Source organism: Blennius ocellaris, assembly GCF_963422515.1.
Source record: "Blennius ocellaris genome assembly, chromosome: 23".
Classification (NCBI taxonomy): Eukaryota; Metazoa; Chordata; class Actinopteri; order Blenniiformes; family Blenniidae; genus Blennius; species Blennius ocellaris.
Genome location: NC_137672.1, coordinates 6,100,402 through 6,124,276, shown reverse-complemented (window position 1 = coordinate 6,124,276; position 23,875 = coordinate 6,100,402). Strand labels below are relative to the sequence as shown.

The window sequence follows — 23,875 nt, the reverse complement described above, 5'->3', positions numbered from 1 at the left end:
CCTGATTGTGTACCGACTCGTCTATATGTGGACGTTTGGTTTTAACTGAGCAGGACCGTCACCGTGGTGAATAACCTCATTGTTTTTATAATAAAGTTCCCAAAAAACACAAGCAGGAAATAAAGTAGAGATCAGAGTTGGGAGTCAGTGTGGATGGTCCATTTATTGACACATTGAGAAGAGAGCAGCTTGAATGGACCCCTGAAGTCCAACCTGCAGACCCTCAGGGTGCGTCCTAATAGTCCCTCCTATCTCCTTCCCTCGCCACCTTTCCTTAAACGGTGGAAATGAAGGAGATAAGGAGGCACTACGAGGAAGCACCCTGCTCAGCGGCTGGGAGGCAGCGTGAGGTGAAGACATGGATGGATCATGAGCGCGCACCCGCAGCTTGTAAAACTTCATTTGGTGGTGTTGGAGCTCCACCTGCTGGCAGCAGGACGTTACTGTCAACTGGACTGACTTCTTGCACGTGACGTTTAAGGTAAAGGTGCAACCATACCCCAATCTAAACCACTTCCTTTCTTTTGACCTTTCAAATTAAATGTACACATTTCGCAGTTCATGTTATTAAATACGATCTTGCTTTAAAAAAAAAAAAAATACCAGCAAGGGATTTCAGAAATTGTTAATTGTTCGCATGTTAAATTCACTTGAAGTGAAGAAAAAACATAAAGAACATTCATTTTATTTTAAAATTCCGAGCCATTAAGAGCTTTGTTTCTTTTAAAAACTTATTCTATATTTCTAGAATTGTAAAAAATTAAAAAATATATTTGAATCATCAATTATTGATCTACATCCAAAAATTCAGAAAATAAAATAAACAAAATGCTAAATAAATATTTAGTGTTAATGCAAATCTTTATTATTGATATTTAGGATTCAGGCTGAACTTCATTTTCAGAACTAAACCTCAATAAGTAGAAAAGTCAATCCATCATATTAGAATAAATATTGAATATTTCAGTGATTCATATGGGTGCAGTTTATATCTACAGTAACAAATGTTAATATTTAAAACATATTACATTTACCAGCTAGAAACATACGAAAACAACCCCATATTTAAGAAAATATTGAGACAAGAAGACATTCCGAGTATTTCTGTTCATGCAATATTTTCTTTTCTTTTAAAAAGGACAGATAATTCACTTAAATGTACTTTATTCTTCCTGGGCTTCAGAGAGTTTGTTTTTTTATTAATTTAACTTTCCAACAAGTTTCCTTTGAGGTAGTTCTCAATCAAGGAGCTTTTTGTCCTTTATTTCCTTTTTGTGAACATTTTGATGACATGGCGTTTTTCCTGAATCTTGACATTTCAGTACCTCGGTATTCCGGCTCACGCGACAACGTTTCAAGTGAAAACGTTTTTGCATTTCGTTTCGGGAACAATTCACATTTTTAAGCAATGTGACGTCCGTTTTCACAGAAACGGCAGAAACGCTGAACCCGGCGCAGTAGCAGGGTCTTCCTCTGTTTCCACGGAGACCGTGTGCATTCCTAAAAGGTTGCATTTTTCCTGTTTCCATGGAAACTGAGTGTTTATGAACCCCCTGCTCCAATGACTGTTTTCAAAAAGTGTCGGTTTTCCCATTTCCAGAGACGGCACATTATTGAAAAGTTGCGTTTTTCTTGTTTCCACGGCAACAGAGCATTTTTCAAAAAGTTGCATTTTTTCAGAGAAGTGTTATTGAAAAGTTGCATTTTTCCTATGTTTTTATGGAGACATCCCCCATTTACAGGGAGACGACGCATTTTCACAAAGCTGCGTTTTTCCTGTTTCGAGACGCAGAGTGTCGTCAAGTGAAAATGTTTTCACTTGACGACATCGCGGTGGAAACCGAAGCCTCGGTGATCCTTCCTCCATCTCTGCTGCAATTTGACGCAATTCTAAAGTCAATAATCCATCCATGTCCTTCCAGACGAGTCAAAACAACAAAACTACTGCAGGTTTTCTTTGTTCTACAACATCAGTACAAAAGTCCCACATGTAACTGGTAGCCATTCCAACCTTTGATCAAATAATCATATTAAAAAAAACAAAAAAAACATTTAAATAAAAGAAGCTCATATCAAAAACCAAAAAGCGGAAATATTTGCTGCCACGACTGAAAGTTTCGGTGTCGTTTCCCTTTAAATCTACATCCGTTCAGACGGCGACACGCCGAGTCGGAAAAATAGCAGTAAACATGGAAAAATGGTTTTTCAGTCATTACCACAAACGTCCAGACTGAGGTGTGTGTGTGTGTGTGTGTGTGCGTGCATGTGTGTGTGTTTAGACCAGCTTCCTGAGGGGGAAGGACAGAGCGGCTCCGATGGACAGACCGAGGGCGAGGAAGAAGGTCATCAGAGCTCCTGCAGTCTCTGCATCCTTCTGCGCCACCAGCCTGCAACAACAACAACAACTCTCAGAAAACACTTCTTAAAAGTGCAAACAAAAACAACGGGTGGAGGAGGAGACTCACTGGGGGGCGTAGGACATGGACAGGCACACGAAGTATCCGCTGGTGACGGAGAAGAGGGTCATGATGACGGTGAAGGCGGCGTCGTGGTGGAAGAGCACCGGCAGGTAGGAGCGGTGGGGCTGGACGTTACAGAGCATGAGCAGCGGGACGAACACCAGCCTGCTGACCACCAGCAGCGGGAACAGCCGCGACTCTTTGGCCGGCTGCGGGGGGACACGGCGGGACAGAGATCCGATTGTCGTGATGAGATGAGAGGACAGAACAGTGGTGATGCACCCAGTTCAATGTTTTGTTTGTTAATTGATCGATGTGCGGACGCTCACCCAGCGGACCAGCGTGGTGACGGTGCGGCCGAGCCAGTCGTTGACGTTGAAGGTCAAGAAGCAGCAGACCGAGATGAAGAAACGCTCTGGAGGGAGAAACCGACAGGGACAGGAAGTGAAGACAAACAAACTCAACGGATGGTTGTTTACTGTCTCCTCCCTCATTTGTTTACCGTCCTCCTCAAGCTGTTTACATTCTCCTCCCACTAAAGGTCTTTATTTACAGTACTGCAGTTGTTTACAGTCTCCTCACACTAAAGCTCTTTGTTTACAGTCCTGCAGTTGTTTACATTCTCATCTGTCTAAAGGTCTTTGTTTACAGTCTCCTCCCCCTAAAAGGTCTTTATTTACAGTTCTGCAGTTGTTTACATTCTACTCCCACTAAAGGTCTTTGTTTACAGTTGTTTACATTCTACTCCCACTAAAGGTCTTTGTTTACAGTTCTGCAGTTGTTTACATTCTACTCCCACTAAAGGTCTTTGTTTACAGTACTGCAGTTGTTCACAGTCTCCTCACACTAAAGGTCTTTGTTTACAGTACTGCAGTTGTTTACATTCTCCTCTGTCTAAAGGTCTTTGTTTACAGTACTGCAGTTGTTTACATTCTCCTCTGTCTAAAGGTCTTTGTTTACAGTACTGCAGTTGTTTACATTCTCCTCTGTCTAAAGGTCTTTGTTTACAGTACTGCAGTTGTTTACATTCTCCTCTGTCTAAAGGTCTTTGTTTACAGTACTGCAGTTGTTTACATTCTCCTCTGTCTAAAGGTCTTTGTTTACAGTACTGCAGTTGTTTACATTCTCCTCTGTCTAAAGGTCTTTGTTTACAGTACTGCAGTTGTTTACATTCTCCTCTGTCTAAAGGTCTTTGTTTACAGTACTGCAGTTGTTTACATTCTCCTCTGTCTAAAGGTCTTTGTTTACAGTACTGCAGTTGTTTACATTCTCCTCTGTCTGCAGTTGTTTACAGCCTCCTTCAGTTGTTTACAGTCTCCTGCAGTTGTTTACAGTCTCCTCCCACTAAAGGTCTTTGTTTACAGTACTGCAGTTGTTTACATTCTCGTCTGTCTAAAGGTCTTTGTTTACAGCCCCCTTCAGTTGTTTACAGTCCTGCAGTTGTTTACAGTCTCTTTCAGCTGTTTACAGTCTCGTACCCCATCTCCCTCCTTCAAACGAGGTCCTGACGTCCACGGTGACGGCGGGGAACACGGACAGAGTGACGGTGAACACGAAGGTCACGCAGAACGCCATCACCCAAATCTAGGGGTGGAAAAACAAACAAAGAACGTGTAGAAGTTGAAAGGAGTTGAGTTCCTCTGCGCTCTGGGTGGATTTCTGTCGTCTCCACCTTCTTGAACACCTCCATGACGGAGGCCTTGGCCTGGTTCTGCTCCAGCTCCTCCAGCGACAGGAAGGCCTGCTTGGTCCCGTCCGCCGGGGCCGGGGCCTCCCCCTCCCCCTCCCCCGGGCTCGGACCCTCGGCCGGGGCGGCGCCGCCGCTCACCGATCCGTTAGCGTGACCGTTCAGCTTGCCGTTCTCCGCCACGCTGCCCCCTGCTGGTTCAACACAACACGTCAATCGGATGGGAGATTTAGAGACGTCTGCTCCGTTTGGGAAAAGAAACAGACGCCCTCTTTGTTGGCGCTCTAATTGGATAAACGGCGAGTTGACCGACTCAATGACATAATGTTCCAGTGGATTGATTTGATTGGGGCCGAGCGTGAAGGAAGAGCAAACAGAGGATTACTGGCTATCGGGCAAACAACCCCCGCGGGGGGCAATAAGGGGGGCAACAGTCCACAGGAGGAGTCGCACCTTTCAGCAGCTCGTCGGTGGTTCCTGACTCATACTTGCTGCCTTTGTTCAGGTGATGCTGAGCAAAATCCTGCGTGGACACAAGAGAAGAAGAAGAGAGCCTCAGAACTGAAATGGCTACTGGATCATTCAAATGGCTGCTGTCAATAAATCATTTAGCTGTTAGTCTAAAAGCTGTAGGGGGGGGGGGGGGCACTGACCAGGCGGGGCAGCAGCAGGTAGCTGAACAGTGTAATCAGAGTCCCGACACACGGCGTGATGAAGTACCCCAGAGCGGCAGACTCAGAGTCGGCGTCGCCTGAGTCACAAACACACGAGGAAAAGACCAAACAAAACGAGTTAGCGGCTGAGAATTCTCGCGAAAGAGAAAAGAACAAACTGTTCCTTTGAATGAATGAATGAATGTGCAGATTTCACAAGCTCCACATTGGGTTTCCCTTGACCCCCCCGTTGCTAGGCAACAAGGGGAACCCGGGCTGTGAGCGTTGTGGGCGGACTCACTGGCGAGGGCGAGCAGCATGGCGACGGCGGCGAAGGTCCCGGCGAGGCCCTGGCCGCTCATGAAGATGGCGCTGTACTTCTGGGGCAGCAGGCCCACCAGGCCGAACAGGCTGCCCTGCAGCACGGCGCCGAACGCTGCGGGACGGGGGGGGGGGGGGGGGCGGTTAATCGGTTAAACGTCCGCCTGGCGCGCCGCTCAACTTCTTCCTCCACTTACAGTTGATGAACCAGATGGTCGCCATGGTGACGTCGAAGAAGCGGTCCTGCTCCATGGGCACCTTGACCAGCGCGGCGGTGAGGACGAAGAGCAGCAGGATGAAGACCAGGCTGCCCGCGATGCGCATGGCCTCCGAGATCCTGAAACGCAAAGCGGACTCTGAAGGCGGGCGTTCGGCGGCGGCGTGTCCTCTGGGCGGGGGGGTGACGGCGTGACCGACCTCTGGTACAGGAAGGAGTTGAGCAGGGTGAACAGCAGCAGGGGCAGCTGGGACAGCAGCGTCATCCAGTTGTTGAAGTAATACTCTCTGCGGACCACCGACGTGCCGTTGCTCCATTCCGTGGTGTTGAGGCGACCTTGGAAGTACTGCGGGGCAAGGCGAGGCGCGTTAACGACCCGCCACGACACGGACGTTGAGGGAGGACACATTGTGGATGAGGAAACAACTGGTGACTCGTTTTAAGCCACATCTTGATGCGTTTTCACTTAAAATAGTCGCGTGAACGCGTCCTAAGAAACCCTCCTATCTCGTCCCTGCGGTGATTTCTGCCTCTGAAACGGGCAATAAAGTCCGCTAGGATGAGAAAATACATTATACACTATAGACTATAAATAACTTTTCCTGTGTTCTTTTGGCTGATCATGAAATTTAGGAAAACTACAAAATAAGAATAGAAAAAGTGAAATAAATCCTAATATTTTTGTCATTCATCAAGGTTTGTAAACATCAAAATGCCAGAGTACCGTATTTCCTGGACTAAAACTCACTCTGTTTTTCCCACCTTTGTGTTTGGCCAGTCAGGTGAGTTATACATTAATATACCGACGGTAGAATGCACAAATTCATGGTTTTGGAAAAGTAGCAGCTGGATGACGCTCATTGACTTTTATTAAAAAAAAGAAAAGAAAAAAACCCTAACCTTTTCACGTCTCCGAGAAACTAATTGTTGGAAAATCAATGAGTCTGATATGCCAGTGCAACCTGTCGAGACTTCCAGAAATACGAGGTGTATTTTATAGCAGTTTGATATGAACACGCCTCACAGAGTCTGGTTTTAACAGTTAATGTCAATCACTGCAGATCCATTGCGTGCTTCATACTAGAAGCAGTTTGGTGGGATTAAAATAACTGATGCTCTCTGCTTCATCTTCTGTCAGTACTGCAGCTAAAATTAACTGACGAAGAAGCTACAGAAACCACAGACATCCAAATAACATGGACGTGATTAGTTTTGACCAAAACACGTGAACACGTGTGCGGCCGCCCGCATGATCCCGGTCAGTTGATAGGACTGAGCGGACTCATGGTTCCCACGTGGGGTCGTGACCCCCAGAGACAGAGCAAATACCAGGTGGACTAATCCAAAGAAGAATCTGACCGGGGATAAGGGTGATTATCTCAGTTTGTCGACAATAGACATATGAACATGAACACGGTGCAGAAATGAGAGCATATATATATATATATATATATATATTTTACCAGTGAGGCAGTCATGAAGAAATTCCATGGCAGGAGCGTTCCCAGGCCCAGAATGAAGAAAATGATTCCCACCAGGCAGCCCCTGTGGTTGTGAGAGGAGTGAAAGGGTGAAGCTTTACTGTGCAGGTCTTTAATTAAACGTTGAAAACCACCAAAGCAGTATATAATTCAACTGGTTGTCTGTCGGAATTTGGCACATTGGAAATATCAGAAGTGGTCCCATGACCTTTCTTTGGTTGAAGGAAATTCCGTTTCAGAGTACTTAAGTGGTCAAAACACCACACAGAAACTGTGGTCGAGAGCAAAAGAAAGGGAAGCGAGCAGTTTCACCCACCGGTCCTGTGGCGTGTCGGTCCGTCCCTTCATCCTGACGTAGGAGGTTCTGGTGAAGCTGCAAGGACAGCAGGAGAGGAGAAAGGTCAGGACCATCCCCACAGAGTCAGGGCCGAGTCAGACTGGACGCTGCTCTGCACTCGCACGAGATTTACATTCTGGCACGTGGCTGTTGGAAGCCCCGCCTCCTGCAAACCACACCTGATTTACATTGAATTGAAACAAGTGGAATCGGCTCAGAATGGACCTGATGTGTACAGGAAGTGAACAGCGTAACCATAGCGACACCTCACAGACGACCGGGACAAAAAAGCCATTAGGCTTGACTACAAGACTAAAAACAGAAACAAGCCGGAGGGATCGGTCCCGGCGAGTCGATGTTTGCTTGGGACGAAACCTTGATGTGACCTTGGTACAGCAGTTTGGTCCATTTCCAGGAGTGCAACGTGAACTGGACCAAACTCGCTGAAGGGGGGGGGGTTTCTGGAACATTCTCAGCGTGATCAAACGGAGACCCTGGACTGTCCTGGGGTGAAAGCGGCCTCATTGTAATCAAGCTGGAGGCATCTGTGAGGAAGTGTTCTGAATGACCTGCAGGACTCTCCCGCTGGGGCCTCCTCGGTGGGAAAAATGTGCCCCGCGCGGATTCAGAGTCCTTCCCTGTGGCATTCTACGATGAGAATGTGTAAGAAGTATGTGGCCACGGCCTTGGGTGAAGTACATTCCAACCCAGCGGTTCAGCTTCAGTAACAAAGGCTCGGTTTGATGCAAATCGCCATGGGAACTCTCGACCGCCCCTCATCAATGCCGTGTTGATCTAGACTTTCAAAGCTGTGGGTCTATTCAAGGAAAACACACTGCTGGGTGAGAAACTGATGTTCAAATCTAATACTACAGAGGACTGGGACGGGACTCGCTCCCGGTTTTCCCTTCCATCACTACGTGATGCCTTCCTTTGGAAGAACTGGGTTGTTTGTGGCCTTCAGCAGCTTGAAGGTCGTATGGAGGGACAGTTGCTGGGCTTGGTCTTCCTATACCAGAGGGTTGGGGTTGAGAATCCTAAAACACGTTTTGCAGACACGATTTTTACCAAGTTTTCTCAGTAAACGTCCGGTTGCTAAACTTTCTAGCGTGTACCACAAAATATCAAGCTTGTGTTACAGTTACGGACCTGAACATACAGCAGTGGAGGTTTACCTTGTTCGCTAGGGTCACTTCATAATTCAGTCTATGTTTTGTACCATTTTGATAATTGTATATATTCCAAATAAATCTGATTTAAAAAAGTATACTGATGACTTGCTCCGATGTACCACTGGTGGTACGCTCGCCACAGTTTGACAATCACGTTTAATCTGAGATCGTTTTATCGTCGATAAGTCTACAGACCCAAGTGTAAGAAGCAACACCGACTTAAGAGTCGTGACAGCCTGCAGTTTTGAGAAGTGGCGACTCCAACTTTCCAGCTCATCCTGAGGCTGGTCATCAAGCTCACACACTCTCTAACGACAATGGAAAAAGCGAGCATGTTTTCACCACTGTTGTTACGCAGAGTGGCCGCTGCGCTCGTTGGGACTTGTTGGACAGACGAGAACCAGACTCACATTTGTCCCACTTATGGCCGCGGGCTGGTTCCTCAATCAACACACAACAAATGTTACGTGCCTGTTATGCAGCTGTGAAGAGGACTTGGCCTACATTTTCCACCGACTCAGCTATTCCTCTCCATTTTTAAAGGGGCTTTACTTCCCTAAACTTGCAGAAGCAGGTGTGACACAAAGAGCAAAGACAGCTGCGTCACTCTCCGATCTCTGTAAGCCCAGTCATCACTACCCCGCCCTCGGTCACCAGCAGCCTTATTTAAACACCTCGTTGCTTCCTGTTCAAGCTAATAGCTAATATGAAAGCCTGGTGAGACGGTGGGGATGAATACTGTGACAAATCTTAAGTAGCCTTTCAAAAGCCCCCGGATTACAACCTGACCGGACTGCTTCAAGCAGCCGAGGAGAACTGATGAGGCCCACAAATCACAAGAGTCACAAAACGACACCGTTGAGAATAATCGCCTGGTTCTTCCATATGGTGAGAACTTCCTGCGAGGCGGATGGGAGCGGCTCAGGCTCAGATGGCCCCCGCCGGTGGCCGCAATTCAATTTTGCCCGAGCGCCTGCTGCTTCAAAGTTCCCCTTATGGACCTTTGTTCCCGTCGTAATCGTATAACGGGAACGCAGCATGAGGCACACGGACAGAACAGACGCCACAATGCTCACTTGTCCAGGCGGGAGGACCCGGGTGGGGTGTTCCTGTGCGCCTATAGCCAGGTCGTGTTGACACAACAAACACGTCCAGGGGTCATTCGAGGTCAGGGCTCCGAGGCAAGGTCGCCAGAGGTCCTGGTGGGCTTCCGCCACACCTCGGAGGAACGCCAGCTCGTGGAGTCACACCGATAAGCTACTTAAGACACGTTGGTGTTCAGTCTTAAAGAACACGTCCTGATCGTTTGGTCTGATTTTTCACAAAAAAAAAAAAAAGAATAACAAACGCGAGCGATCACGGAACAGGTGATGGCAACAACCCTTAGAATCACAGACACAAGGAAATGTTATTTTGTGAAATAGTGCTAGGAGCAAAGTTTCCCGAATTAAAAGGTCCAAGAAATACCTTCTCTCGTTCTAGTTGCTCAGCTGAAGCAGATCCAACAGGGTCGTTTCAGTTCATCCCGAGTTTCACCCTCTGCCTCCTTCAGTCCTCCCTACCTGACTGGATGCTTTCTGTTGATTGGCCAGTTTGTCGTGAAGCTTCTCATCACTCCCAAGTCTGTCGATGCAGAGCGCAGAGGTAATCCGATACCGACCCTACGGTCACTTCGCCATTTGAGGAAAGTGTAGACCAGCTGATGTCAAACACTGACCTGCTCTGAAGTTCCAGCTTTATACTCACAGGACTAATATACACTTGTTTATTTGGTATTAATTGTTGTTGAAGTGTCTGTAACATTAATGAAGAGAACAATCGAGATATGACCTACAATTAAGAATATGATATTCAAGTATTGGTTCTTTAGGATACGTATTTATAACAGTGTTTTTGTCTCTAGCCTCTTATTCAGACCTTATTTATGCTTTTAATTTGTGCCGTTTGGTATGAAATAAAGATGCAAAACCCAATACGGGCAACGTGAGATTTTTTTTTTTTACTTTGACTTCTGTGTGGTCACTTCCTGTCATCTCAGATTCCCAACACACTTATCATTTTGGTGCAAATGAGAGGAAATGAGGGAAATTCTTCTCACTCCAAACTGGCAGTAATTCTCCAGCTAATTCATTGCTGAAACAATTCTTCATTTTTTTCTTTTTTTTTTTTTAGTCGCCTTCCTTCATTAAAAATATAATTCATGAGGTAATTCAAATAAACTACAATTAGCCAAAGAAAAAGCTGAATATTGACTAAGTATTTACAAATGAAATAAAACACCTGCTCTGACTATGTACAGTCTTGTAATATTATGCAAAAGAAATAGCCTCCAGCTCATTTGAGCTCGGGTTTCTGGAATTTCTGGAAACTTGAGGAAAGCGTGGATCAGAAGGTGCGTAACGCGAGCAGCCGGCCTGAGTCCTTGTTGATTTGTAGAACTAACAATAATGTTTTGTGGCCCCGGGGGAAGGGTCAAGCTCAGTACAGCAGGCTCTCTGGGGAGGGGAGGGGGGCTAACACCACATATCAACCAGAAAAACACAGCTGTAGGAGAGGGGAAGGAAGGAAGGAGGGAACCTTTGTTAAACACAAGCATGGAAATCTTACTTTTGCTCCTGTGGCTCAACTTTACCAGCGCCTGTCGGCAAACAAACGTCGACCCGCTTTAAAAACCAGCGCTGTTATTCTTATTATACACCGGCGTTGCGTAATAGCAGGGTTGTGCCATCAGATGCAGTGCAAATCGTGACTAAAAATGAACTCGCATTATTACCGAGTGTTTAAACGCACAACGATCGGGGTCAGCGGTCCAGAAAGAAGACGAACATCTCGGTCAGGAGCGGAAACAACTGCTCATATTTACTGTTTGGTGTGAAATCGCTCAGCGAAGGTGTGGAATCTCCAGACATCAGGAGGAGCTCAGTGTTTCCCAGCAGCCGCCTCACATGCTTGTTGGGGGGGCTCAGAGCTTTTTTCCCCCCAATTAATTGGATGGGACAGTGCATATTAATGAACAAGTCATCTCGTGAGGTCACTGTAAATATGCCAGGTTTAGCACAATGTTAATTTCCATCTGTTGTCTCACATAAAACCCTACAGGGTCACAAACGTATAAAAACAATATGGTAAAACAAAGACTATAAAATAATTCTTACTAAAAACCACAAAGTGCAAACATTAAAGCACTTACTCAGTCGTCTGACAGGTAAAGTGCCATTTTAAAGTGTCTTTTTTTTTTTTTTAAACTGACTAAGGTGAAGCATTTTGGGACAACTAGAGATTTACTATTCCAGTTTCTGCAACCTTTAACGGATCAGCCATTCTTGGGCAAAGGAGGACTTTCAAAATACAATTTCATAATCACATCTGGTAGTAAGACTATTTCTTTTTGTGATCAAATCCCCCGGAGGCGGTGTGGCCATCCCCTGCCTGAATGCAGGCCGAGAGACGGTGGTCAGCTGACACCCCCTTCACCTCCCCGCCAATTTATGGAGTTTGTCTCACCTATTGCCTCGCTTCCATTTTCAATTCAGGAAGCTTTACAAACGGAGAAAGACATTTCGCGACAGAAACCAAAAACATCCTCATAGCCTATAATCAATGAAGTACAGCTCGGATGACGAAACCTCACCAGCGATAAACCGGAAGAACAAGAAATGTGAGCAGGCCGGCTGAAGGCGGTTATTTAACTCCTCAATAAAAGCAGGTTTTAAGGCCATTTGGGCTCTGCGCACATGCATACATGTGCTAATAAGTGTGTATAAAACACTAGCGATGACGAATATTAATTCATTTTATGGTCTGAATGGTGCTGTAAAAAAAAACAAAAAACAGGATTGTTTTACTAAAGATTTCCTCAACAGCACAAAAAAAGAAAATTCAACTTTTGCTGGTTTTTAAAAATCATTTAAAAAAAAAAGAATAAAAGACAATGGACAAACAAAAGTGGCACAGTCATGTGTGAATTATTAGAATTACATCCAACAGGGGGAAAATAAATTGTGTGAGGGTAGTGAAAAAGTGCTGAATGTCCACTGCAGGTGGCAACTGTTGAGTTTTTCCAGCTGCAACTCTTATAAAGCGTACTGATTTTTTTTTTTTTATGCAATTTTAATTCAAAAGATGCAGGTGTTTCTTTAAAATAAGAGCAGTACGATGAATTAAAATCCACAAACATTAAGAGGGGTCATATTATCCAGCTTTTTAACACTTTCACATTGTGTCTTTGGTCTAAATTCCTTGAATTCAAAGTTTATTCCCCCCCAAAAAAGCTTTTCTTTGATTTTCTTCCATTTGAATGTTGGATCATAGGAGCTGCATTCAGAATCTGCTGTGCCTGTGTGAGTTGGCCTGGCTCCGCCCACACATGCCCATCTATGGGAAGAGGAGGAAGTACTTCCTCTCGTGGTGCCATGTGCCGGAGCAGAGCTGCCTCATTGTGGGAGGAGCCTACCTTGATTGTGATTGGCTAAACCCCTGATTACACTATATAGGGTTTGATTTCTGATTGGCTGGTTGGAGCAACACACTTTTCTTTTTAAAAAGTGAGACAAGCCAGAGAGAGAGAGGACACACTTTCATTACTTCTGGGGCGTCGTTCCAGGTATGAGGACGACTATTACTGTTGCAAAACCATTAGAAAGAGAATTTTGAAACAGTGGAGATTGTGAACCTTGATAATAAAGACTTAATTGTTCTTTTGGATATAATTTCTCCCAGTTCAGTCAGTCTTCTGCAATGTCTATGTTTTCCATTCTTTCTATCAATATAAACAGCTGTCGAGATCCAGACAATAAAAAGCGAGTCAATCACTGGAAAGTCTTTACATGTACTCTGCTATTGTTGTCATTATAATGGCTTTAAAAGTACTTTATGCATGTACATGAAATTATTCAGAGATTTACCCTCCGATTACTAATTTCTTTAATTAGATTTTCTTATAACATTAACGGGAGCGCCCTTCTGAAGCTCTCCTGCAGCGGTGCCTATTTCCATCACAAAACCAACTAATTTCGTATCTTTTTTTGTAGGGAGTGTTGTTGCTCTCTCTTACATCAAAATCATAAAAAGAAATAGATATATGCTAATTAGGTTGTGATGTAATCGAGTTGTGTCCCCATAGGGTGGGTGCCCCCATATTTAGTCATTTTAACATGTTAAGACCACTTAATAAATGTAAACTTTATTTTTTTTTTTTTTGCGTATCTGTTCTAGTGCACCAACAATGTGCTGATGACGTCACCGACTAATTAACATATCTTTCCTAATTGATTTGAACGACGAGGGAGAAGCTTGACCAAACATTCAGGGCAAACACTGGAAAAATAAACATACTTCCATCGCAAAACTAAGTAAATATCTGTCTTTTTCGTCTCGCCTCTCTTACGTCAGTCAAATAAGCTCTATCAAATATGCTAATTAGGCTGTGACGTCTTCGCCACCTTCCAGGAAGAGTTGCGTCCCCCTACCAGGTGGGCGCCGCGTGCATTGAGACCCCGTTTAACATTATAACGGCTCCATAGTGGATTTGAACACATGGAAACATAGGACACAGCTGCTCTGTCATCTGGAACGTCACAAAGCAAGCAGGTGAAAGAAGAAACGTGACGCGCGCTCGAAGCTGCGCGAGGGATGCTGTGCCACGTTTTCACAGACGAGGAGGAGAAGAGGGAGAAAGAGAGCTGGTGTTTGTTTCTTTTGGCTTTAAAAAAAATATATATATGTACATATAAATAAATAAAGCTCACATTCGTCCCGAACGTCGACGGAAGATGGGCTGGAAACGTGCCGTGTCGCTGCGGATGTTAGCTCGACGGTGATGCGGGACCGACTGAACGCTCACCTTGGGAGAGACGTCACTGTCCGCTCATGCCGGCCGCACGCGCTCCGAAATGTCCCAGCGGAGGACAGACGTGTCCCCGGGAAGCGTCCGTCGGGCCACACACGTGGCGGGAAGGTAGAGATTAAGAAGCCGCCTCCATGAAGTCCGTGGTCGTTCCGTGGGAGGCTGTGGAAGAGCTTCACCGTCACTTTTAAGCTGGGCTCCTCTCCTCGCTGCTGATTGGCTGAGAGCGCTGTCAGTACACGTCCCCACCAATCGCTGCTCCGTATTTGGGAGCCAATCACACGTGCCGTCTGCTATCACAAAATACAGTAAAGACCTGACGCCGTTGCCCTCACGCGCCTTTTCCTTTTTTGTTTACGTCAAAATGTGGAACCCCAGGAAACGCGGGAAATTCAAAGCGTTGTGCGCGCCAACGTCCGCCTCCTGTCTGAGTAAACACACACACACACACACACACACACACACACACACACACACACGCACACACACACAGATATATACATACACACGTATATATATACTCATATACTTGTATATTGTCTAATCATTTCATTTATTCATATATTTATGCATTTACTCCTCATTTTCCAAACAAGGGTCTTCCTTAATCTGACATAACATCCTACTACACTAATTTTACTTATCGAAAAAATGAGTGCTAATTTCCAGACTCCGTGTCTGCTGTAATCGCCAGTGAATTCAGTGAGTTGTGATTCTTTTACCTGTGTGAGGGCCTCCTTCCTACACAAGAAACATCAAACAAACTCATATTTATCCCTGGTTGATTATGTAAATTGACCTCATTGTAAAAAAAAATGAACCATGTACATTTTCATGATTGGTCCTGTCCAGTGGTGTGCAGTCAGGGGCAGCACACCACTGTCAAAAAGGATTTTTCTTTTTTTATTTATAATTCAAAAGTGATTCTGAAATCTGTGTCTGGAACCAATTTGTGACTTTAGTGACTTTATCCAGAAGACGACTGGCTATATTTTGGGGAGCTTAAATCTCCTAAGTCTTATAAACGCATCACAAATCTTTTCCTCCGCTGGGGGCCAGCAGAGTAAAGCATTGCTGGGGGGAAAAGAGGCTAAAACTGCCAAAAACCAAAACACGAAAACATTGAAAAAAGTGAAAGAGCAGGCAAACGGGACGAATGAGATTAAAGAGTTACATAATGATAAAACAAACAGTAGAAACATTAGCAACAGTTTCTGAACGTGTGTTACATTCATTTTGAAGGCTACAAATAATCAGTTTGGTGGAAATGTGGGCATTAAATATGATAAAGTGGCAACAAAAAAAATACATTCAGCTTCTTGATGAGTAGAAGTTAAAAGTACAGTGCTTATTTGTTAAACGTTAGAGAGGAGACATCAAATAGCTGACTAAAGATGTTTCCCTTCACATCAAAGACTCTATTATGAATCTGTATGCTTTATGTTTCCATTATCGGTAATGAAGCCCCACTTCCAGTTTAATGCTGTCTATTGACAGGAAACTCAATTATTCAACTCGCATAAACTTGAGCATCTTAAAACCCACAAGTTCACAAGAGCTCCTGAGTCTCTTCATACCATTAAAACTACTTTAAGACTTAAAAACTGGAAAACAATTGATTTCATGTGAAGAAAAAAAAATGTTTGAGATGATCAAAGGAGAAACTTATATTGTCCATTATTATACTGATTGATTGAACACATTTAATAAAAGCAAATAGAAACACGACATTATGTTTTAATTGAATTAAACTGAAATGGTGTGTGAATGAAGCCTCTACATGAAGAAAAATCTGATGTACATTTCCAAAACAATGATGTAAAGTCACGAAACACGCTTTCAAGTGAAAACCATGAAGGTTAGTTCAATCTTAACAGTTCAGTTGGCTTTCTCAACAAAACAACACATTCAATCACTGTTACTGTGAATTCGGATGTATAGCAGTTAAATACAGGAGTAATGGAGGTTATACCCAGGGTACTGTTGCCGCTTTCCTCTGTCATACAGTGACATCTTGTGGTTGCAGATGGTATAATCTGGTATGAGGCGTGATGAATCTCGCAGTAACTCCAGGACCTCGGAGGGTAATTCCGGCGTGGAGGGGCTGAGTGAAGGTGGTGTGGACGCTGTGGAGGAGAGTCCTGGTTTCAGTCACGCTGTAGAAAGCCAGAACACCTGCGCCGTGGTCCAGGTACACGCCGATCCGACAGGACTCGGGCCCCGACACGTCGGTTTTGACGCAGTTGTGGTAGAACCCGAACCCGTCCGCGACGCATCGCAAGGCCCACGACCTGTCGTTGTACCCGAACACGTGGTGGTCGCCGCTGCCCGATCGGCTCACGTCTTTGTACGCAACGGCGACGTAAACTCCCCTTCCTCTCCACTCCACCTCCCAGTAGCGGCGTCCGGTCAGACCCTCTCTGCCCAGGACCTGCATCCACCCGGTGAACCGGTCCGGATGGCTCTTGTAACCCTGGTCTTCGTACCGGGCCGAGACTTTCCTGTTCTCCTCCAGCAACGCGACGTGTGGGTGGGCTGTGTTTGGATCCAGGGTTATTTCACGCGAGTACCTGAGGAGCTGATCGCCGCTTAGCTCCACGGGAAAAACATCCCCTTCAGAAGAGGAGGAGGAAACACAAAATAAGAGTTTATACATCTATCTGGAATAAAACACAATAAATATAATATTATCAAATTGTATAGGTGACTTTAAATGTGTCAAAATAAATTACATGTTGTGCACCAAGAAGTGACTGTTGCCTGCGGTGCAATATAAATAAAGTTGAATTGAATTGGATTCCACTTGAAGTGTGAGTGAACTTCTTAATCTCTGAAAGGATCACCCAGTTAAACATAATGACATAATGAAATCACGGTGAACTGGCTGTCAGTGGAGCTGTACACCCATTAGCGGCTCAATGCCTCCATCTAGTGAAAACTGTTCGCCGACTTGTTCCTTCCTGGAGTTTCAGTTTCCAGTAAAAACAGAAACAGAGCACAGAGCTGCCTCTCTCTGTATTCATGACAGCCTCCAGGCTCCAGGACAGTCTGGATCACGACTTCTTAAGTGGAGGAATTCTCTTACCGCGGAGTTCAGCAGGTCCCCCATCCATCCACACGAGGACTGATCAATGCAAGGGAGGAAGGAAAGAAAGAGGGAGGAGGAGGAGGAGGAGGAGGGTGAGTCACCAGGCTGATTCCAGGAAGAGGAGGAGAAACAGAAGGAGTCTGAGTCTAACAATATGAGCTGAGTCGCTGTTTGTTTCTGCAGCTCAGCATATTATCACAGCAATGACTTTAATACGTTAAACATAGTTAATAAGTACATGATTAAAACTAGTTTATTAAATGACAGTCCAAAACATGCATGTGAGGTTAACTGGTGACTCTAAATTGCCCCGAAGGGTGAGTGTGTGTGTGGTTTGAAAAATATGTCATATTTCAACATCCATAATTTATACTTACATTCCTTATCTTGTAGTATTTTTGTGCAAAGTGGAGCTGATATATCTTATCTGATCACATGTGTGTGTATTGTCATTTAGAATAATTCAAATATGTAAAAGTAAAATAAAATAAAAACCCTTCATGAACCTTACATGCGCCAAATAACCATAAATATATCAATACTAGCTTATTTCCTGTGTAATAAACTGAAGTTCACGTCGACCCATAAAACCAAACTAAAGGTGCAAGTAAATATACGACAGTTAGGTGGCAGCAAAATCCAGTTTTTGTCAGAACCTTTGCAAGTCACTGCTTCATTTGTCAGGTATTCCCTACTACTTTGTAAATAGATTGGCCGCGGGCCTTCCGATAGAGACAATTTAAGACTTTTGCATCCTTTAGTTTGGTGAGCCTTCTCTGGAAATCCGTTTTCTTCCTCCTGCAGTCCACTCCACGTGTTCATGCAATGGTTTTAAATGAAGGCTGGTTTCAACCAAGAGTCTCTATCAAAAGCTCTGAAAACCTCATAATGCTTCAGAAGAGTAGACGTTTCTAGAAGGGCCCATTAAATAAAGACAGCAAAAGCCACACTTGGCTACTAAAGCCAAGATATTGACAGCTGTTGGTTCAATCCACAACCTTAACTATACATTTGTAAGCCTCAGAATAAGGGGTCACAAAATATCAGCTTGTGATTTGTTTTTGTTTTTTAATGCAATGAAATCAATACATTTTGTTGTTGCATATTTATGGAACAAAATACATTTGTCACAATCAACTGGCTGGAACCACATTCCCCCAACACAATGCAATAGATGGACAGAGTTAAAAAAAAAAAAAAACATTTTTATTACGGAAAAACACTACAGCAAGTCTACAACTGAAATTAGAGAAACTTTAGAGAAGCTGGAAACCAATTATACAAGCGATAGATTTTTCTTTCCTTTTTTTTATCTTCATTAAAAACTATTCTATTCGTGATTCTGACTTTTGACCCATGTCTCACTTTGACAGATGGGTAATATGGTACGTATGTATGACTATAGGTTGTAGGATTTGAACTCAGGCGATCATAAAATGAAACAGGTGTGATTTGCTTACATATACTTTTTCTGTATTAGATGTAATACAAGTTTCAAAAAAGAAAAAAATACTTTTGTCTGAAGATGAATTTTGAATATTGATTATAAGAACACCTATGTTGCATAATGTACAGTTTATGACTGGAGCAGTTTCTACTGGGAGTGACTGAATCAGTGCAGGATGTTGGTGTTTATTAATTCTCCTGTCAGGACTCATGAAAACATTAATGAGACACTTGCTTTTGTCAGCAGGACGATGACAGTCACACATGGTCGAAGTACGGGGTGACAATGGAAGAGGAACTCGGTAACGCGAAACCCATGGCGAAAGTGCAATCATAACAACAACGCCAAAGTGCCATCAAGATTTCGTTTCTGCGAAAATGTGACACCTGTAAATGGCAATGATCGGAACATTTTATAACAAAGGCACATATTAAACATTGTCCCAGAAATATATAGTGTGTTAAAAGGCATTTGAAGCAGGGTTGTGTTGATGTAAAATTGATTTTATTCCAGTGTTTATCTTCCACTGTGAATAAAATACAGGTTTGTGGAGACAGAATATCTTTGTCTTTGAATTAATTCATTTTTGTTAATAAATGCCTGTTAGCTGAATTCAGGGATCCTGGTTAGTTATTGTGTATTTACTGTTGACATTTGCTGGTTTGTAACAGTCTGCGCTCGGATCTCACACCGTCCCTTTTATTTAGGTATATTTAGATTTTGCACAGAAATATTAAATAACTTAAATACCTTTCAAACGATACTGACATTTTGGCAATTAGCTATTTCCAGATTCTCTGGTGGTGCCCCTTTTATTATTAATGAATAAATAACAGATTTACTCAAATAAAAATATTTTTAATCAATAATTTTTTAACAATTTTTTGAATTTCAATTTGTCATAACATTACTTCCAGTGATTTATTACTTTCAGTAATCTATTACTTACTGTCAGGTCTCTGTGCCTGCCCCTGTGAGTCTCACCTCCTGTTTCCAGTCAACCTATGATCTTCTCCTCTGTGTGCTCCCTTCCTCACAAGTTCCACCTCCTGTGTCCACCTTTTCCCTGTGTGCCTCAACCCTCTCCCTCTGTTGTCCTTGTCGGTTCGTCTCGTCAACACGTCTCGCCTCTTGTCATCATGTCTCGCGTCTCGTCGTTTCCCTCGTGTTCCCTGGACTTTGTCTCACTAAACCTGTTTTTTTTACGGAACTTCCTGAGTCTGCGTTTGGGTCCATTTCCCGTTTTCACTTCAGATGTTTCACATTTATATAGAAATGGCAGAAACACTGAAAATGATATAGTTAGCTTGTCAGGCCACTAGTTGGCTGGTTTTGTAATGAAGCCACACACATACACACACACACACACACACGTGCAGAGAAAAATACGCTTTAAACATTAACAATGGTGAGTACACAGATGTTTGTATGGACAGACGACCAAGTTGGATTGTGATTACAAGTGACTCTTAACTATAAAGCCACCAGAGACTCGGGGTGACTTTCTATCGTGCAATGCACAAAACTGATCATCATCTAATCATGTTTTGTGGTTTTCACACCTCCCAGCAGTGATGCAGGGTGGAGATCGAGCGCAGCGACGAGAAGAGCGCCAGTGTGTCTGTCGATGAATCGGAGTGGAAAGATGAAGCTGGTGCTGAGCAGCCTGCTGCTCGCCTCCCTCTGCACCCTCTCGTCCTGGAGTGAGTAGATACACCTCACACTGACCACTCGGCTCCTCCACACTCAAACTGGAAGGTTTACTGTAAAAACCCTCTGACAGCGTGCAGCTCTCAGACAAAACCGTTCGATGTGTGACGACTGACCAGACGATCCTTGACTCCTTGTAGGTGTTTCAGTGGAAAAGCTTCAAGTGACGCAGAGTCCAGATGTTTCCGTCCTGGAGGGGGGGGCGGTGGCCATCTCCTGCTGCTGGACCGGGCTCTTTCCCAGCGCGTTTGTTTCCATCATGAAGACTCACACAAACATGAAGAACCAGACTAATCCAAGTGTTTTATTACAAGAAAATCTCAAAAAGAATATAAGTAATTGCTCAACTTTGATCTTTGAAAATATCACAATTGAAGATTCTGGGATATACATCTGTAAAGTGACTGTGGATTTACCAACATTATTTGAAATGATGGGAAACGGTACAGTCGTCAACGTTATACCTGAAGGAGGAGAAGAGCAAGGAAACAAAAGCGAAGGTGAGATGAAAATATCTTTTAATCTTTGGAGGATTTGCCTCGTAACATCTTCTACTGCCACAAGTTAAAGCATTTTATTATGAGGGTTTCTTTTCTCTTCATCAACATAATCAACACAAGGCTACATTTGAAAAATAACTAGTTTTTCCATATTTAAATGTGGGCAGTAAAAGGCAATATTCAAAGTATTTTTTGTCAGTTTTATTTCTCATACTTGTTTTTAATTCAAATTTGAAACAACTATCCATAAAAAAATGACCATAACAATGAAAAGATATGATATAGAAAGTAAAGCAAGTAAATTCTAATGTATGCCGTCGGAAAAGAGTATAGGAAGAAGACGGAGATATAGTCCTTGTCCACACAAGCCAAGACTGTGTTTTTTCTCCCCGTCGTTCGCCCCCCAAAAAATCCATCCACACGTCACTATGAACGCATGCCAAAGGGCATGTCGCACACACGCCAGGCCTTTAGGGACACTGTGACTCACCAATAAACCAAAAACGTCGAGCTGGCGTTTTAGAATTTCCTCACTCTGGCACCCTTGTTTAAAAAAAAAACAAGTGCTTTCTGGCTCCTAAAATGCCGCCCCATGTGGAAACGGCGTTCTCACGTGGACGGCCCCCGTAATCTCGTCTGCAAGTCTTGCAGTTGGACCTGCCATGGTAAACCTCTAAGGCAGGGGTGTCCAAAATCAATCCTGGAAGGCCGGTGTCCTCCATGTTTTAGTTCTCTCCCTGCTTCAGTATACCTGAATCTAATGATGATGTCATCAGAAAGGTTGTTAAAAAGCCCTTCATTACAATCAGGTGTGCTGCAGCTGAGAGAGCGCTAGACCCAGCAGGATGCCGGCCCTCCAGGACCGAGCTTGGACACCCCTGATTTAAAGGGAAGAGACAAGGGGGTATCCTAATCGGATGAACGACCAATCCGGGGCCGGGCCACCAGGGAGGTTTTTTTTGACTACCCTGGTGACCTCCACCCGGGAAATGGACAAGGACACACCACAAGCCTCAGGCCCTGCCTCTTGTACCGGTAGCATCCGCCCCGCCCCCCCCCCCCCCAAGTTCATGAGATCTTTAAAGTGCTCCTTCCAAAGTATTTTTTGTCAGCTTTATTTGTCATAATTGTTTTGAATCTATCTTTAAAAAAAAGTATACAAAAAAGACTGTCACCCATTTTGATGGGAGTGGAGGTGACGGCCATCCAATGGGAACAGTTTGAGGCTCATGGGCACTTTGACAAATTGGCAGTTGATGACTCAAACCTGCAACATTCCAGTTGAGAGACGACCCGCTCTACCAACTGAGCCACAGCCGCTATATATGAGCAATCTGAGCCTGTTATCTTGTACAAGAAGCTAATGATCTTGATTAACAGAGTGTAGTTAGGTTGTAATATTTTTAGTTTTGGGAGTGGTAATAGTGTGACATGTAATCACTCTCATTATTTATGTGACACACCCAACATTTCTGGATGACTCAAATTATATTGAACCATTGCATGAGCAGTCGTCCTGCCAGCATGCTGTGTCTCCACAGACATTTGATCTGGATTTCATTTATTGACTCCGTCATGTTCTGTTACGTTAATGGATTGATGTCTTTGGATTGATTTCAGAGGCCCACCTGACAACGCTCAGTAACGGCCTCAGGTTGCTGCTAATCATCGTCCTCATGGCCGTCTGCCTTGTCTCCTACTGCCACTTCAGGAAGAAAGCTCAATGAAATATAACAGGTATTGTCCTCTGCACTGAACGATCAGTCCAACACCCTGTTTCAAGTTGAATTGCTTCGTTTTGAAAAAAGATGTCCAATTACGCTACTCCCCCCCCCCCCCCCAAATACATCCAGATGCCCATTGAGTTTTGACTGCTTCATTATCCCGAGCCCTTCTTCTTCTTCTTCTTCTTCTTCTTCTTCCATCCTGGACAACAAAGCAACTCCTTCAAAGACATCAAAGAAACGTGGTGCAAGCAGACCTGTTGACCTTCCATGAAGATGTGTTGATTCTATCACTTATGATTGACTTCTACTGGTGATGACATGAAGCAGTGGCGCCGCCAGACAGAATCTTGTACGCATCGTGCATACAATTTTGGTTGTTTGAGGTTGTATCTATTAATTCTGGAATTTCTAGCATGTATCTGGAAGTTTTTGCCTTGAAACTTAAAGAAAATCTTAAAGTTGCCTCTTCTTATAGATGATTTAAGTATCATGTCACTAGTTTGCAGAAAATCCATAATCCATCTTGGTTTGAAAAGAGTTTATAATGTCGACATTTATTGTGTTTATTGTCAGAGACTAACAGTGTAAGTGAATTGAAAACTCCCAGAAGGCAGTGTTTTGGTTGTGTTGTAATGTTGCTATCAAGTCAAGCTTTTCAATCTATACCTGCTCCAGCAAATATATATGACACAGATGCTTAAATCTTAACATCTCGCTCCAGTTTTAAAAAGTTCATATGCAAATGTCATTTTCCCTTACAACAATAAGACATCAGGAGACTGAATTACTAGTTTAAACACATTTATCTGTGACTCATACACTTCTGCCCAACAAAGACAGGAAAATGAAACAAAGAATCCAACATATCAAAAAAGAACACCTCAAACAAAAGGACATGCAAAATATGGAAATATATTTGAAGATTTCTAATTAAAACTTCATTGTCGGTGTAAGTTTTTCATTTCCATCAACAACACTGAGAGATCTAATGTGCGAAACACCACCTCTGACTTCCTTCCTATGTGCATGTCACAATAGCTTTCAGACCTCACCACGAAAAAAAAAAAAAAAACTAGATATACAATAAAGGTACTGACAGAACTCCACGTCGCAACTATTTTGTCTTCCAGTGTCTGCATTTATTTGATTGTGATTTTACGAATGCAATTATCGATGTTTTGTACTCGTACTGATCACGTTGTGTTCAGTGTCACGACATTAAAGGCGTTCA

General features: G+C 43.7%; 2 protein-coding genes across 3 annotated transcripts; both read right to left on the bottom strand.

Moving 5' to 3' along the window:
• Positions 1-153: 153 nt before the first annotated feature.
• LOC308146849 (equilibrative nucleoside transporter 2-like) lies at positions 154-14,343 on the bottom strand. Of its 2 annotated transcripts, none has more exons than XM_080518801.1 (13): positions 14,170-14,343; positions 7,135-7,191; positions 6,801-6,882; positions 5,538-5,683; positions 5,318-5,457; positions 5,101-5,235; positions 4,800-4,897; positions 4,600-4,669; positions 4,132-4,337; positions 3,938-4,043; positions 2,789-2,874; positions 2,466-2,668; positions 154-2,387 (listed from the first exon to the last, which is right to left on the bottom strand). In XM_080518801.1, the coding sequence occupies exons 2-13, from the start codon at positions 7,164-7,166 to the stop codon at positions 2,276-2,278; spliced, it is 1,416 nt and encodes a 471-aa protein (XP_080374927.1). In that variant the 5' UTR covers positions 7,167-7,191; positions 14,170-14,343; the 3' UTR covers positions 154-2,275. The 2 variants fall into 2 exon arrangements, with proteins under 2 accessions (XP_080374927.1, XP_080374928.1); XM_080518802.1 differs by lacking the exon at positions 14,170-14,343 and adding an exon at positions 9,795-9,931.
• A 1,560-nt stretch (positions 14,344-15,903) lies between these two features.
• On the bottom strand, positions 15,904-17,295 carry LOC308146893 (tripartite motif-containing protein 16-like protein). The gene is made up of 2 exons (XM_080518861.1): positions 17,258-17,295; positions 15,904-16,785 (listed from the first exon to the last, which is right to left on the bottom strand). The coding sequence occupies exons 1-2, from the start codon at positions 17,283-17,285 to the stop codon at positions 16,172-16,174; spliced, it is 642 nt and encodes a 213-aa protein (XP_080374987.1). The 5' UTR covers positions 17,286-17,295; the 3' UTR covers positions 15,904-16,171.
• Positions 17,296-23,875: the final 6,580 nt, after the last annotated feature.